Source organism: Talpa occidentalis, unplaced genomic scaffold, assembly GCF_014898055.3.
Source record: "Talpa occidentalis isolate TD23 unplaced genomic scaffold, MPIMG_talOcc4v2.1 talOcc4.11, whole genome shotgun sequence".
NCBI classification, from domain to species: Eukaryota; Metazoa; Chordata; class Mammalia; order Eulipotyphla; family Talpidae; genus Talpa; species Talpa occidentalis.
Window position 1 is genome coordinate 68179177 of NW_023601104.1, and position 16244 is coordinate 68195420.

At 38.4% G+C, this 16244-nt stretch overlaps 2 protein-coding genes across 2 annotated transcripts in view; one reads left to right on the forward strand and one right to left on the reverse strand.

Annotated features, from left to right (window-relative positions):
* The first annotated feature begins 186 nt into the window (after positions 1-186).
* Positions 187-13997, forward strand: LOC119239146 (JNK1/MAPK8-associated membrane protein). The gene is made up of 7 exons (XM_037503448.2): positions 187-236; positions 2292-2383; positions 2922-3076; positions 6917-7123; positions 7486-7667; positions 11393-11469; positions 13133-13997. The coding sequence occupies exons 1-7, from the start codon at positions 233-235 to the stop codon at positions 13349-13351; spliced, it is 936 nt and encodes a 311-aa protein (XP_037359345.1). The 5' UTR covers positions 187-232; the 3' UTR covers positions 13352-13997.
* Positions 13801-16244, reverse strand: part of CCDC175 (coiled-coil domain containing 175) — a 57409-nt gene continuing 54965 nt past the window's right edge. The window contains exons 20-21 of the mRNA XM_037503447.2: positions 15946-16081; positions 13801-13949 (exon numbers count right to left, since the gene is read on the reverse strand). Of these exons, the coding sequence (XP_037359344.1) occupies positions 15996-16081 (86 nt within the window). The 3' untranslated portion in view covers positions 13801-13949; positions 15946-15995. The remainder of the gene's footprint in view (positions 13950-15945; positions 16082-16244) is intronic.

Here is a 16244-nt window from a genome sequence, read left to right on the forward strand (position 1 = left end):
TCCCGGCGCCCACACACGCGCCGCGCGCGGGAGGCGGGACGCGCGGCACCGGGGCGGGCGGCGCTTCGGAGGCGTCACCGGGAAGCTCGGGGGCGGGGTTTCTGGCGGTTGCCGGGTTACCAGGAGGCGGGGCCGCCGGCGCGGCGGGGGCCCGGATGTCCGGGCGCGGAGGCGGCGTCGGCCGGAGCCCGAGCCCGAGCCCGAGCGCCTCCGGGCGCGCCTGCCGCGGCCGATGGGTGAGTGTCGCCGGGACCCCGGGCGGCGCTGGTCTCGGTCCCTGCCTCCGCCTCCGCCCCACGCTGCGGGCTCCGGGCTCGGCCCTGCGGCTAGCGCCGCGTCCTGGGCCCTGCCCCGCTTACCGTCGGGCGGGGCGCGGCGGGGGTCCCGGCTCCGGACGCCCTGCGGGGGGCGCGCTCGTGCGCCCCGGGAACGGGGAGGCCTTTGTCGTCTTCCAGATGTCGCCTCCGCGGCTTTGCTGGACGTGCGCGTTGGGAAGCGCGGAAAGCCGGTCGGGACGCGGGGGCTCGTCGCGGCCCACCTGCGGTCGGGGGCGCCGGCCTCCCGGGGTGCGGGGCCCGCGGGCGGGCGAGGCCCCGCCCCAGAGCGCGCTTGCGACCGGGGCTCGCGGGCACCGGAGGCGGTGAGAGGGAGAGTGACTGGGGGTCAGGCTGTTGTTAGGGTTACTTGGCTTTTGCCTTCCGTTCCCCACAGTGGTTTTCAGGCCTTGGGTTTTGAGAAACTTCACTTGCATTCGCCTGTGTTCTTATTAAGCCTCTGCTGGATGCAGAGCCCGTGGGGTAGCTCTCAATTCTTTTAACTTCTGCCTTCTCAGAAAAATCTGAAACAATTCTTTTTCACTTACTGAGGTAGTACACTGTGAATACAGCTGGTTTAAGGAAAGACGCCCATGGATTTACAAATAGGCCAGAAATCAGGTAGAGGGAGCATATTTGAGACTGGGCGGGAATGGTCACAGGGCAGGATCTCTGTGATCCGAGCAGATGGAGTAGAGGAGGAGTCCTGGAGCCCTCAGTGGCTTTTGCAGGCTTTTATTGGGATTTACCAGGTACACAGCAGGCAGGGGTGCTGGGGGGCCGGGAGGCTGGGAGGCCTCCCAGCAAGTCTTCACTCTGTCTGGGCTCTCCAGCGTCCTCTGGTGGTCGTGTTCTCTGCTGCTCTCGTGGTACTGCTGGCGTCCCGTGTCGCCACCCTTATAAGCTCTGTCTCTCAGCCCAGCTGAATCCCATATCTACATAGGCCCACACTCTACTCCAGGTGCCCCCCATCAGGCATGTATTCAGGACCGCAGATCCATCATCAATCCTAATGGCAGGAGGGCAGAAAGGCCTGATATCACCTACCATACAGGGCTGTTTGTTTTTCCTCAGCAGCACAAAGGGAAAGAAATAAAAAATATCTGCTCACTGAAAAGTGAAAGGGCTTTGTGGGCCAGGCGGTCTAGATTGTGAATCATGAAGAATTTGGGAAATGATTGCCCTATAGCGGTTCCTAACCAGTGGAATCCAATGCTCAGTATGTTTTTTGAATGAATTGATCAACTAGATGCCACTGAAAACAAAACAAAACAAAAAAGGCTCCTTTAATGACTTGTTCTGTTGGTGAAGTTAAAGGCAGTCTTGGTAAAGAACAGCTGCATTTAAATTTTCGCCAAGCCTTGAGATTAGGGGGTTCATTCTAAGAGAGGGTTTCCTAATTACTGGTCACAGCTATGACAGCTTCATGAAATGTGGCAAGCTTTTCATAGGGGTGAACTTAAAGTTAAAACTGCCCCTTTTAAAATTATGTCCTTTCTACTTTTCTGTCATTATAATGTATTCTGTTATGAATGAAAGTGGTAATAGATTGTAAGTGATAATAGATTGTGTGTGTGTATTCACGTACTGTCCTGATTGGGCAAAATAAAAGGTGGCCATTCTCTATTAGTCTTTAATTTTAGAAAATGGAAACTCAGAGGTTGAGATTAGCTGATCAAGAGTGAGTAGCTAGAGCCGTTGGTGTCTACCAGGACAGGCTGAGTTCTGGGGCTAGTCCCGCTCTACTAGTTGAGGATCTTAATCTTAAGAAGCATATTAACAAGATTCCAGTGTAAATCTGCAGTTGTCACAGTGTAAAAGGAGAAACTTAAATTTTAAACTAAATGTATCAAGCCTTTTGTCTAATATGTAACCTTTTTCATTGAACTGTGTTAAAATGTTTATGCTAGTGCTTCAGCTATTGTATTATTTAATACCATAAAAGATGTGACCATACTGACATTTGTTTTTAAAAAGCGGTCGATATTCAACCAGCATGCCTTGGACTTTATTGTGGGAAGACCCTGTTATCTAAAAATGGCTCAACTGAAATATATGGAGAGTGTGGGGTAAGTCTTTAAGTTTCTTTGTTATTTCATTTGCAAAATCTTTTTGCTTTTGAGATCATTTCACATGTATAATACTTTTTTTCCTCACTCTCATTAATGTATAAGAAAATAGGGAGGCATTAATAGTTTGTTGTATTGATTGTAATCTTTTTTTGATTGTTATTTTTTAAAAACATCTTACAAGTTCATAATTAGTTTTTATTGCTATATTACAATGACTTGGACATCCAAGAAAATTGACATTATAACTTGAATGTTTCTCTGCATTTATTTTTATAGTGTTAATAAGTAGGTTTTTCATTTAATGTTAATTATTTTAGTAGTTTAGTAAAAGGAATTCTTTAAGAGCATTCTACAGTTATAGAAAAATATGTTGTAGATTTCTTTTTGTTTTACTTAGGTTTCCTTTTTTATTTCTAAAAGATGCACCTGTAAACAGACATTTGAACTGGTGTCTTATAGAATAATTGGGTGGTGTTAATGTTCTCAAATAATATGTGCACATAAGCAATGGAAATACTGTTTATTTTATATTTAGGTGTGTCCAAGAGGACAGAGAACAAATGCACAGAAATATTGTCAGCCTTGCACAGAGTATCCAGAACTTTATGATTGGCTCTATCTCGGATTTATGGCTATGCTTCCTCTTGTTTTACATTGGTTCTTCATTGAATGGTACTCGGGGAAAAAGAGGTTAGCATTTTCTATGACTGTGTCTCATTGGACTGTTGGTGACGTAATTATCATTGAGAACTTATCAACAAGTATACTTCTTCTATTGTGTTAAAAGTAGTTAATTTATTTTTGCTTTTTATTTTGAGTGTGACAAGAAAACTTAATGGTAGCGCATGCTTCAGGGTAGGACATAAAAAAATAACCAATGTGGTTTATAGTCATAATCTTGCAGAAATGACAAATGTATACACAACTAATTACAATATAAGTCAGTCTTAAACGTATATAAACAATATGTATATAGAAGTGTTATAAACACAGTGCTCGGGGATTACAAAGAATGAAACAGATCAGTTGTGCTGGTTGGGATCCAAGAGACTTTTTAAACAAAAAGAAAATTTTACGCAAAAGAGAACAGCATGCAGGTGAGAGTTGTCTGTTGAGTGGGAATGGAAGTAGTCTGGGTGGTCCAGGTATGGATTGCATATAAATGAAAGGTAACAAAAGGAGTGCGGGAAAGGTAGACTGAGGCCAGAATATGACGGTCCTTCGTAAGGATGTGAACTTTATTCTGTGGGAAACAAGGAGCCACATTCTACCTTTATACATGCAGTCATCATACTGTCTCACAGGGCCTCTTTAACTCAGAATATTTCTTGCGTAAGGTCCTTTCACTAAACTCTTTTCTCTACCTTAAATCCTCTCTTCTCTGAGTGGAACTTTCTACCTAGCTGCTGTTTGTCCTTCAGATTTTAGTTTAACTTACACCTACTGATAGATGTATATGCAGACCCAACTCTGTATATATACAGATACATATACAGAATCAATGCTGTCTCCCTCGGCATGATATCACCCAGTATTGTATGGGGTAGACTAATATTAGTCATGAGTTTCATTTCTGGTATCTTTGCTTTCCCTAGAGCTTATTGTTAAATTTGTTTTTCTTTAAAGCCAGGTCAGAAACAGGTAGAAATTGCATAATTTTATGCAATATGGTCAGAGGCTTTACTTCATATGTAATTTACTTTTATGTAATTTATAGCTTTCTTCATATGTAATTTACTTTTATGTAATTTATACTTTTCAGTATATTTACTCAGTCATCTTTAGGGATATTTGCAGTGTTCCAGGTGCTGTAATTCAGAGAGAACTAAAATATGGATACTCACAATTTGATGGATGAGTAGACAAATCCTCACACTATGTGTGAGGTTCTATAGTAGAGGCATGAGGCAAAGACTTCATAATCCATGATTACCAAATAAAAATAGAAGGCATGTACAGAGTTTTAATACTGGCATGAAGAAGCTAATTTTGCCTTCTCACAGAAGAAAAAAACTAAGTTGGAGTTTGAAAAACGAGTAGTTTTTGATAGAATTAAAAAAGTGTCAAACATCAGGAATAAGATGTGCAGAAGTATAAGGCAGAAAATTACACAATAAAGAAATGAGGGCTGAGGTAATAGGGATTAAATGAGGCTAGAATATGGAGAGAGTGGGGGCTGGGAGAGTCTGAGGGAATATTCATAAAATGTGGTGATAACCTCAGAGCTGTATCTGAAGAGGCAGTTTACCTGATAGGTGACATATGTTTTAATAAAGTAATGGCAAGAAATGATGAGGTTGGCATTTTGTATCTACAAAATACAAATTCTAAAAGGAGGCAAAAGATCAGATTACATAATATGAATGTATGTTTATGTATTCAGTGTTTTCATCTGTATAAAATGCTACAGGAGTTCTGCTTCAAACAGCATGGACTAATTTGTCCTTCTAATTTGACCCTCCTGCAGGAAACAATATCTGAAAAAGACACACTAATTAAGATATTGTTCATCTCTCTGGAGGTAGTGGAGATCTAGATTTCTTCTCTTTCAGAAAACAAACAACTCTACCTTCACCGTAGGCCAGAGTAACAAAGCAGGCATTAGGGATGGAGAGTTGCTTGAGATGTAGCAGCATTGCAGTCTGGATTCTGAATCTTGGGCACCCAGCGCTGAACACTACCTCAGATTGCTGTGGAAGCCCAGGAAAATGGTGGTTGATGAGTTTTGGTGAAAGAAGCAAATTCTCTTTCCTAAAAAGCTTTCCTGTTCTCAATTTCCTGACCCACAAGACACTTGCACATTATGATCTGTTAAAGAGCTCATAATCCTTGATTACCAAATAAAAATAAGCATGACTGAGAGTTGATAAACACAACAATTACACAACAGTTTATATGTGTTCCCAAAGGACCAAAGATAATGGGTGTTCAGCTATAGAATATATAACTGCTACTTATATAAATTTTAAAGATATAAAGGATGCACTCACACAATCTCCACTCAATAAGAGATTAAGATGAATGAATAAGAGATATGATCAGGAAAAAAAAGGAACTTCCTAGAAGTGAAAATTCATATTTGCTAAAATAAAAAAAAAGTCATCAGATAAACAACTAAAAATAGATTTCATGAGTTAGAAAAAAATGTAAAGAAAGAACAGTACAACACAAAGAAAAGAAAACATGAAATATGAGACAGGAAACATGGCATGAGAAGTTGCAATATGTTTCTGTAATATCTACAGGGAGCCCTCCCAGATTCAATGAAATGTTCAGGCTCTGTAGCCTAAGCCCCAGTCTACTCAGGAACACAGCTTGCCAGCAGGGCAGCATAAAACATTTCTTCTCAGGAGTAGCTATTGAAGCATATCAGCTCAGGCACAAGGATATGAGATCCACACTGAGTGAGTGTGGGAGTTATCCAGGCCAAAGTTTTATGCAAAAGGAACCATTTTCTGCTGCGTAGGAATCGCTTCCAGGTTCCTGCAAGGGACAGTCCAGTTACAAGAATCACTGAAAGAAAAGCCAATCCATGGCTTCCCCATCAGGTATTTATAGTTAATTTATAATTCCTGCTGGCTTCAGATTTTACAGAAGTACGATAAACAGATGTACCAGATTGTTTCTTTGCAAAGTAAAACACATTCCAAGCAGAATAAATTAAAAGAGATTGCCACTTACACTCATTACAATTAAACTGCGGAACACCGAAGACAACACAGAAACCACATGGTGCTGTGTTCAATAGTCTCACATTGTGCTCACAGCCCAGAGCCTTAGTCCTGTTGAATACTGCAGCGCCTGGATAAGTGCCTCCCAAATCAACAACTAAGGTGCAGGATAGGCTCGGTAGTGGAGCCCCGTCAAACCACAAAATAGAAATAGTCAAGCTGCTAAGTTTTGGTATAGTTTGCTGTGCAGTGATAGATGACTGAAACATTGCTAAAGAACCCAGAAACTTTGAAGACTAGACATTAGAAATAATAAGAGCTTAGTAAAGAGGGTGACTGTGAGATCAATATACAAACTCATTTGCCTTCCTGTATTCCATTTCTAGCATCATAAATAGTGTGGGGTAACTAACACCAAAGTAACTAATCTGTGGTGGATTTATATTGTGGTACTTGGCAAAGTAACTGTAAAGTTTATGTGGCATTGGAAAGGTCACACTGAAACCAGTACCACTGAAGAGGTAGAAGAATGCATGAACTATCCAGAACTATTGTCATGGTCTGTTGTGTCAGGGAGAGATAAAAGGACCACAGAAGGAAACTGAGAACCTAAAGGCAGACCAGTTATCTCTGAAACTACCTGGCAGAAGTGCCACTGTTACTTGGGATGAGTGTCCTTTTCTAGTAAACTAGGTTGAAGTCTTCTCTGTCTTTGTATCTAGTTGGCTTTTGTCAATTTAGAAGATTTTTTTAGTTTCAGTTAAAATTTCTTTTTAGAATTTGCACCTTGAAGCATACAGGTTTTATTTAAAGCCATTTATTGAAATCTGTGGTAATTATGCTTCCTTTGTTTTGCTAGTTCCAGTGCACTTTTCCAGCACATCACAGCATTATTTGAATGCAGTATGGCAGCTATTATCACCTTACTTGTGAGTGATCCAGTTGGTGTTCTCTATATCCATTCATGTCGCGTACTGATGCTTTCTGATTGGTACACAATGCTTTACAACCCAAGTCCAGATTACATCACCACAGTGCACTGTACTCATGAAGCTGTCTACCCACTGTAAGTGTTTGTTTTGACTTCTATTTTATTATGTGATGATATCATTATGATATTATTATTGTGCACAAAGTTTATTGTGTATCCCAGATTGGTTTGCTTTGATAAATTTCAGCAACTAAACTTGCTGATCAAAGGGCATGAACATTTTTAGGATTTTTGATATCCGTTTCCAAACTTCCTCCTGGAAAAGTACCAGCATGTCCTTCCTGTTAGTGTGTGTGAGTCTTGACCAATCCTCCACTAGTCTGAATACTCAATAAACCTAACATACTTTTTAGACCTTTTAGTAGCTTTGATTTAAAGATGATCAATGATAGTTACTTTAAAGCATATTTTTAATGTTCAAATTTCTTATTTTATAGGTACACCATTGTATTTATCTACTATGCATTCTGCTTGGTATTAATGATGCTGCTCCGACCTCTTCTGGTAAAGAAGATTGCCTGTGGGTTAGGGAAGTCTGATCGATTTAAAAGTATTTATGCTGCACTTTACTTCTTCCCAATTTTAACCATACTTCAGGCAGTTGGTGGAGGCCTTTTATGTAAGTTTATGGGATAAAGTGGGTAAAATACAGTTATCATTACATGTGTTTTTTTAGTATAATTTTAGAACTTTTTAAAATAGTTTTTCAGTCCTTGAAAGTAAGCCCTTGTATATATATTTGCTAAAAGTCTTTTTTTTTTTTTTTTTTTTTTGCATAGAAGAACTGGGGTGTAAGCCAAAGGTGTGTGTGTGTGGGTTGGGGGAGGGTGAGAGGATTCACCAGAGACTAAGTGGGGAGCAAAACAGGCAGATTTACTGAAACACACTGGTAAGGGGCGCAGCAGGTGAGACAGGAGAGGTCTGCCGCACCATATGTGGGTTAGCTTCCTGGCCAGGGATCAAACTCAGGCCATAGTGGTAATAGCTCTGAGACTTAATCCCTAGGCCACCAGGGAGGCCCTAGTCTTATTTTTATGAATTACAGCTTTCTTGGAATGAAATGGAATTTTCAAGAAATCAGTGGCAGCTAATGAGAACTGATTTCTATTTATAGACTACCTTGTATTTGCAGCTTTTAATCTAAATAGGAAGATTTTAAAAGCCTAAACATAAATTTTAAAACAAAAACTAGTTTTTGCATATAGTATATAGAAATTTTTCATGATATTATGTACTGTTTTCCATTAAGTTAGGCCTTAAATTTCCAAATTCGTTTATGAAAACATTTTGGGTACAGTTAAAAAAAAACCCTCAATATACTCTTTATTTTAATATATCCATTAATCAGTAACCATTTAGGTTGAACTGCAAGGCAAAAGAATTAAAAAGACGTTAAGACACATATAATAAGCTATAAATAGTTGAGAGAACATAGTATGTATGGTGTTTGTTTGAATATGGGCCATTGAACAATGCAAGGATATTTGTACCATCTTTTAAATGAAGCCTGCCAGGCTGCAGAGGGCAAGCCTTCTGGCCTAAAGAGACTGTCAAAATTCAGCAACACATTGCAAGTAATGTAGCTTGATAATAACTTTGGTTCAATGTAAGGGCAAAGTTGAGGGTAAGGCCAAGGGAAAGGTAATTGGAGACTAGTATGTTATTCCCTTATGTTCTGGTGTAATCTTAGGTGTATTGCTTCATTTGTCTTGCATGGTACTTGAAAATCTAGTTTTTCTATCTCCTGTCATTCCCCTGTTTTCTCGGATTTGGTCAACCCATTTTTTACCTGCCTGGCTGGTTTTTATAAGCGTTTGACATTGCTGTTCTTGCTCTAGGGAGCAAGAGACCTATACTGAAAGGGATCTGAGGCAGGGAGTGACATAATCAGCTTTATGTTTTAGGAACATAACTTGGTAGCACTGTAGTAGATGGATTGCCCTGAAGATGAGAACCTGGAGTAGCACTTATGAAATTATTATAGTAATAAACCAAGCCTAACTGACCCAAAGCAGAGAAGCTCTGGAAATGGACTATCTTGAAGATGTAGGTAGCTAATTAACCCTTTACACTCCGAACCATTTTATGATATTTTGATTTAATTTCTTGTGCCATTTCAAGATAAAACTTCAGGGAAACATGCATGTCTCAAAAAGTTGCGTCAAAATAACCTCAATTCCCCGTAATCACTAATAAATTGCAATGTCCCCTGAGAGGGGACATCCGAGTGATAATGCTAGAATTCCGATGTCCCCTGAGAGGGGACAGCGGAGTGCAAAGGGTTAATAAGCCAGGTAACAAATTACAGGGATTGAGGAATAGGAATAAGATGATAACGTAACTTACTGACTTATTAACTAGGAAATGAATATTAGAAACAGCAAATAGGTTGGTCAGTTCAGTTTTAGGTATTCACGGAATATCCAAGAGTACAGGTATTTATGCTAGTCTAAAACTAGGGAGGGCTGTCTAGGCTGGAAAGATTAAGAATTGTCAGCTTTCAACAATCCTTATGTCTGGACTGCAGGTAGTGTTATTATATGCAATTGTCTTGGTTATGAAATAGAGGAAATTGAAAAATGCTTTTTTTTTTCCCTCTAAAGACTTATTTATTGATGCATACAAGAACTGGGATACAGGCCAGAAGTGCAGGGTGTGAGGGGAGAGGATTCACCAGAGACACAGAACAGGTAGACTGACTGAAACACACTGCTGAGGGGAGCAGCGGGCAAGACAGGAGAGGTCTACTGCGCCATGTGCGCCTTGTGCGTAGTTTCCTGCCTGGGGTGGGGGATCTAACTCGGTGCTGCTGAGGCTGCCGAGAGCTTCATAGTGCTGTGCTTAACCCCTTGTGCCACCAGGGAGGCCCGGAAAATGCCTTTCTACCCTTAAGGTCTTTAGATCATTTTGTTACTAACTCCACTCAGAACACATTCATAGAGGATCAAGGAGTTATTACTCATCCTCACGAAACGTCAGCTTACGCAGTCTGCTGAAATTAATCACAGAGGGCATCATATGAACTCACATTAATGATACTGAAAAAAAATTTGTAGGGGTGTCTTAGTTTAGTCTACTGTAACAATACCATAGACTGGGTGGTTTACAAGACACCAGCAGATTTGGGGTCTAGCAAGGGCCTGCTTAGTTGATACATGGTATTCCCAGAGCAGAAGGTGAGAGAGCTTGCTAGGATCTTGCTGCTATTCATGTGGACTTTGTCCTCATGACCTAATCACCTCCGTATATCATCACATTGGAGGTTATGATTTTAACATGAAGTTATGGGAGAACACAAGCATTGAGTTCATAGCAAGGGAGTATGGAAGTCTGAGATATTTGTTCTCAGTTTTAGTGTGTGAATGTAAAACATTTTAAGAGAAAGGTGTGGGTACTCTGTAAGAAAAAGTTTTTGTTTTAAATATTACTATACTTGGGCCTCCCCAGTGGCACAGCAGGTTGAGTGCAGCACTGTGAGGTTGTCCACGGGTTTGATCCTGGCCAGCGAGAATCCCAAATGGTGCCACAGACTTCTCCTGCCTCATCCGCTGCTCCCCTCAGCAGTGTATTTCGGTGCTTCTGCCTGTTCTGCTCCCTGCTCTGTCTCTGGTGAATTCTTTTACCCTCTCTAGCCTCTGGCCTATATCCCAGTGCTTGTATAAATAAATCAATCTTAAAAAAAAAAATATTACTACACTCTTTGAAGTAGACATTTCTAGAAAGTAAGAGCTGAATGATCCATTTATCCTATGATGTATGAACTTTCCTAAATAATACTTAAAGCTGATTACTTTTCTTAACCAAAGTTCCCCATTTGGATCAGAAAATTATTTGAGTGTTTTTCTCATTTCTCCCAAGTTTGGTACATGGATATTCTAGCTGCAGGAAAAAGGTTAATTCTTTATATTCAATGAATGTCATAAGCAGGGGGTCTATTAAAGCTGGGTCAAGTATGGGTTCACATTTTCAAATGGTTGGGGAGAAAATCAGAAAATAGTATTTTTTGACATATGAAAATTATATAAAATTCACTTTTTATTGTCCCTAAAGTTTTATTGGAACATAGATGTGCTCATTTTATTTATGTGTTTGCCTAGTATTCTCACTTCATTTGTGGAGTTGGGTGACTGAGGCAGAGACTGTATGTGCCACAAAGCCTTTAAGCAATTGACTGTCGGGCCCTTTACAGAAAAATTTGCCAGCCCTTCCTTAAGGTATTAGAACTAAAGTCTCTCATAGAACTGACTGAGAAAGTTTTTGACTGTGGGAAATTCTACTGTTTGAATTTGTTTCATTCAGAAAACTTGTGTAATTTTCAATATAACACCAATGTTTGCTTTTCAGATTATGCCTTCCCCTACATTATATTAGTATTGTCTTTGGTTACTCTGGCTGTGTACATGTCGGCTTCTGAAATAGAGGTAGGAAATATTTTTTCCTTTGTTAAAGATTTTTTATAATAATTTTGAGAATTGAATAGTAGTGTTATAATATGGTACTAGTGATTGTTTTAGTAACCCGTGGCTAAATGAAGTCACTTAGCTTTTAGTGACATTAAATTTATGAAAGGTTAGATACAGGACTATTTTCTTAGGAAATTAATGAATTAGTTGGGCTCAACTGTCCAGCGTGTTGGAGAAAAGTCGTCTTACATTTTTTACCCACATAGGAAGTAATTATTAAAATATTCAGATTAACACTATTTTGAGAGAATTAAGCTTGTACTTTTACAGTATCAACACTGTCCTTTGTAATTTTATCTGTATTCCATGTCCATCTATTTTGTCCCCAATTTTATTTTCACAGTTGTAGATACTTATTTTGCCCTCTAATATCTAGAATATTTTGGTGATTTAGAAATAACATTAAGTTATATTAGTTGTGATATGTTCATTTTGAAATATACTTTAAAAAAACTTTATTGAGGTAATGCTGGTTTTTAATACTGTATGTTTTAGGGGGTAGAAATACTCTTTCTGTGCCTCTAACATTTTAGTACTTCAATGGAAGGCTAGTGTTAGAAAGAACTTTCGTTTGAGGCTAAACTCCAAAGAAAAGTGTAAAGTGCCTTAGGATTTTTTTTTTCCTCCTATGTTTGCTAATCTAGTGTCTATGTTGACTTTTACTGCTCACGACAGTTAAATGCTTTCTCAATATTTTTAACATAAAAAGTTCAACTCAAAGAAAGTAAGTTGTTAACTATTTTGGAGTGCTTACTATTAACGGTCCTTTTCTATTATATTAGTGAAAGAGTGAGAGGACAAAAATCCTAATGACTTTTAGCAGAGGAAAAACCCAGACTATTTTTACAGTATTTTTTCCAATGTTTTTTAATTTTTGTACTATCCCCATTTTTCTCTGTAATCATTTATCAACAATGTAACATACTTCAAAGAAGACGAGCAAATTGGATTTTGCTATTTTTTTCAGTTTTGAAGAAAGAGTTGAGGGGTGAAATTGAATAAAATAAAGTTTTTTAAATTATCGATAACTACTCTGGATACATAAAATAACTTCAAATTACTTGTTGCTCTGCTCTTGTGAATTTCTCCCATGTAAAATGTTCTGTATGTCAGTTAGGATGCTACACATGAATCAGAATGGTGACCTGAATCAGGAAGAGACAGTCTAGCTCTAATTGAATTGATGAGGCATTTACAAGAGGTAGTGGGTAGTTAACCTATTGCAAATTACACTTGGTTTTTTATTACACATTTAGATACTACTTTTTATAATTTGGTCCTTTCAATTTCTGCATATTGGAGAACAGATTAAAAGGAATTCAGTAATCACCTGTGACTTCTGCTTCCTTGTAATTATCGAGGCTCCAGTAATAATGGATTAAGGAAGTGGGTGTCTGTACTTCCTATAGACTCAGCTGCTGCTGAGTGCTCCGGTGACTGGAGGAAACCTGGCTTAGCTGTATAGTGGCCAAAATGAGTGAATATTAGGTTCTTTTTAGCTGTGATTCTGAGGTTGTAATTCTGTGTGAAAACAGACTACTTTAAATTAAAATGTAACAAATACTCTGATTCATTACAATAATCTATGTTTATCTTTTCTTTCTTTCCTAAAATGGTATAGAACTGCTATGATCTTCTGGTCAGAAAGAAAAGACTTATTGTTCTCTTTAGCCACTGGCTACTCCATGCCTATGGAATAATCTCCATTACCAGAGTGGATAAACTCGAGCAAGATTTACCACTTTTGGCTTTGGTACCCACACCAGCACTTTTTTACTTGTTCACTGCAAAATTTACTGAACCTTCACGGATACTCTCAGAAGGAGCCAATGGACACTGAATATAAAATGCCAAAAAAAAAAAAAGAAAACCCACCTCAGAAGTGTTCTAGTAAATAGAGAAATGAAGTATATTAGTAACCTGCTGTTATACATGGGAATAAGAGTATATCTTAATGTTTTGTTTTTTGACTTAAACAGACTATGTTTTAACTGTCAATAAAAATAACAGAAATTTCAGACATTTCTCTAAGTCTGAAATTACATAGTATAATACACTATATACTTAGAAAGCATTGTTATACTAGAGGCCTGTTAGGAAGCACTTACCTCTGCAACAATTTGTTTTCTTTAGGGAAAATCATGTTCTTGTGTACCTAGAGATGTGTGGTTTCCATTTCTATTAAGAAAAACTCGAGCATATAATCTGAATTCCTTAGCATTGGCATAATTGTGCATGCCTTCAGTTATAATGTATTATAAGGACAAACATTTGTGGGGTCTGATAGCAAACATGGAAGTAAAATATGTTGTTTTGTTACCTATTTATTTTCACCGACAACAGTATTTTGATCTATTAGAAAAATAGAGCATAACTTATTTAACAGGTTTTCTGTTCATAGGTAGTTTGTTTGAAGACATCTTCAAATTATTACTTTTCTGTAAAAAAAAATAAAAAATTTAATCAAGAAATTTCAAGTGTCTGACGTTGGTGTTTTGCCATATTAATTGTGAAAATAATGTAAGACATTAAGTAGTAAGATTAGTAGTAAGATTAGTAGTAAGATTCTTTCCCAAATGAATATACATACTCAAATATGTCCTTTTATATTGCACTTTTAAGGCTATATATACACATACGCTATTTTTTATTGATCCCAAGACACTCTCCCCGCCCCATTGTAACATCTCTGATTTAGGATGCACCTTTAAAATTGATGTCTTCTCAAAGCTCTCCTGAGCAAAAAAAGAATGGAGGCATTACACTCCCAGGCTTAAAGCCATAATAATTAAATTAATAATTATTAATTTAAATTAATAATTAAATTAATAAATAAAAAGCCGTGATAATTAAACAGCATGGTACTGGGACAGACACAAACCAATGGAATCAAATAGAAAATCCAAAGTCAAACATATAGTTAATCTATGACAAGGAATAAAGAATATGCACTGGAACAAGGATAATATAATCTCTTCAATACATTGTCCTGGGAAAACGGGACCACTGGATTCAAAAGAATGAAACTAAACCACCATCTCACATCATACACAAAAACTAACTCAAAATGGATGAAAGACCTGAATGTAAGACCTGAAACCACAGAATATATTGAACATAGGCAAAACACCACATGACATACATCACAGAAACATCCTTGAAGACATCCCCCAAAGCAAAGTAACTGAGGGAAAAGATAAACAGCTGAGACTACATCAAACCAAAAAGCTTCCGAACAGCAAAACAGAGTAACCAAAACAAAGTGACACCCTACAGGTTGGGAGAAAATATTGGCACCCTATACAAAAAGTTTATACAACTCAACAAAAACCATTCAGTCAAAAAACGGGCAGAAGAGTTAAACTCTTCTCCAAAGAGAAAATGCTCAACTGTACTTATAACCAGGGAAATGCAAATCAAAACCACAATGAGATACCACCTTACACCAATAAAGATGGCCCACATTAAAAAAAAAAAAAGTAAGTGCTGGTGAAGATGTAGAGAAAAAAAGGAATCTTCTTACATTGCTAGTGGGAATGCAAACTGGTCCAACCACTATGGAAAGCCATGTGGAGGACGCTCAAATTATTACAAATGAATCTACCACATGACCCAGCAATTCCACTTCTAGGAATCTATCCAAAGGGCACAAAAATATTAATTCAAAAGGAAACCTACACTCCTATATCTATTTTAGCACTGTTTACAATAACTAAAATATGGAAACAACCTAAATGCTCAAAAACAGATGGTTGGATCAAAAAGATGTATATATACACAATGGAATAATACTCAGCAATCAAAAAAGATAAACTCATGCCATCCTCAGCAATATGGATGGAGCTGGAAGGGCATATGCTCAGTAAAATAAGTCAGGAGGAAAAGAAAAATACCAGATGATATATCACAGGAGGAATATAGGGAAACTGAACAAAAGGTAAAAAAAACACACTAAAAACCAACCTTGTAGATAACTATAGCTCTGAGGTTTAGCAGGGAAGGGGAAGGAAAGGTGATCAAAACGGGTGGCAAGAGCACAAGGGACCATAGTGAGGGCTCACAGGTGATGTGGGATATTTACAGGGACTGCACCGGAAGGGAGAAATCAAATACTGTACAAAAATGAACAGCAATGTAAAAAAAATTGATTGCAGATTTAACAAAGTACAGTGGGTATATACAGCATATAAACAGTTTTCCCATGGTTGGTTTTGGATAGGTGTCCTATTTTAATTCTTTGAAGGCTTCAAGAGATTCATGGTGGCAACCATGAACAAAATAAAATTTTTAGCACTTCACCTCCTAATCTATTTATCCATTTGCATTTATATGGCTATTTACTGATTCTGATTTTTGGTGGGGTTGCATGAGTTTGTTATAGCTCAAACTTTTAAGACTTCCTTTGACAGTCACAAAATAAGAAAATGCACTCACGTTTTCTGTCATTTTGTTTATGCCTTTTGAATTCACCTGAAGTTATCTTACTAGATTTTCTTTGTTGATATCTTTTTCATAGTACATTCAGCCTCTGAAACGTGGGTTTTTTTAATCTGGCTCTTTTCCTTCTGTTCTATAGGAATAAAAGGAAAATTAAAATTATATATCTCACACAGGTTTGGGTGGTTATTAGTGCCCATTAAAATCTTAAATTGTCCAAAGAACCTACCATTGGATAGCTGTATAATGGGAGCCCTAACTGGGCCCGGGGTGGGAGGTAGGGTGGTTATGAGTTT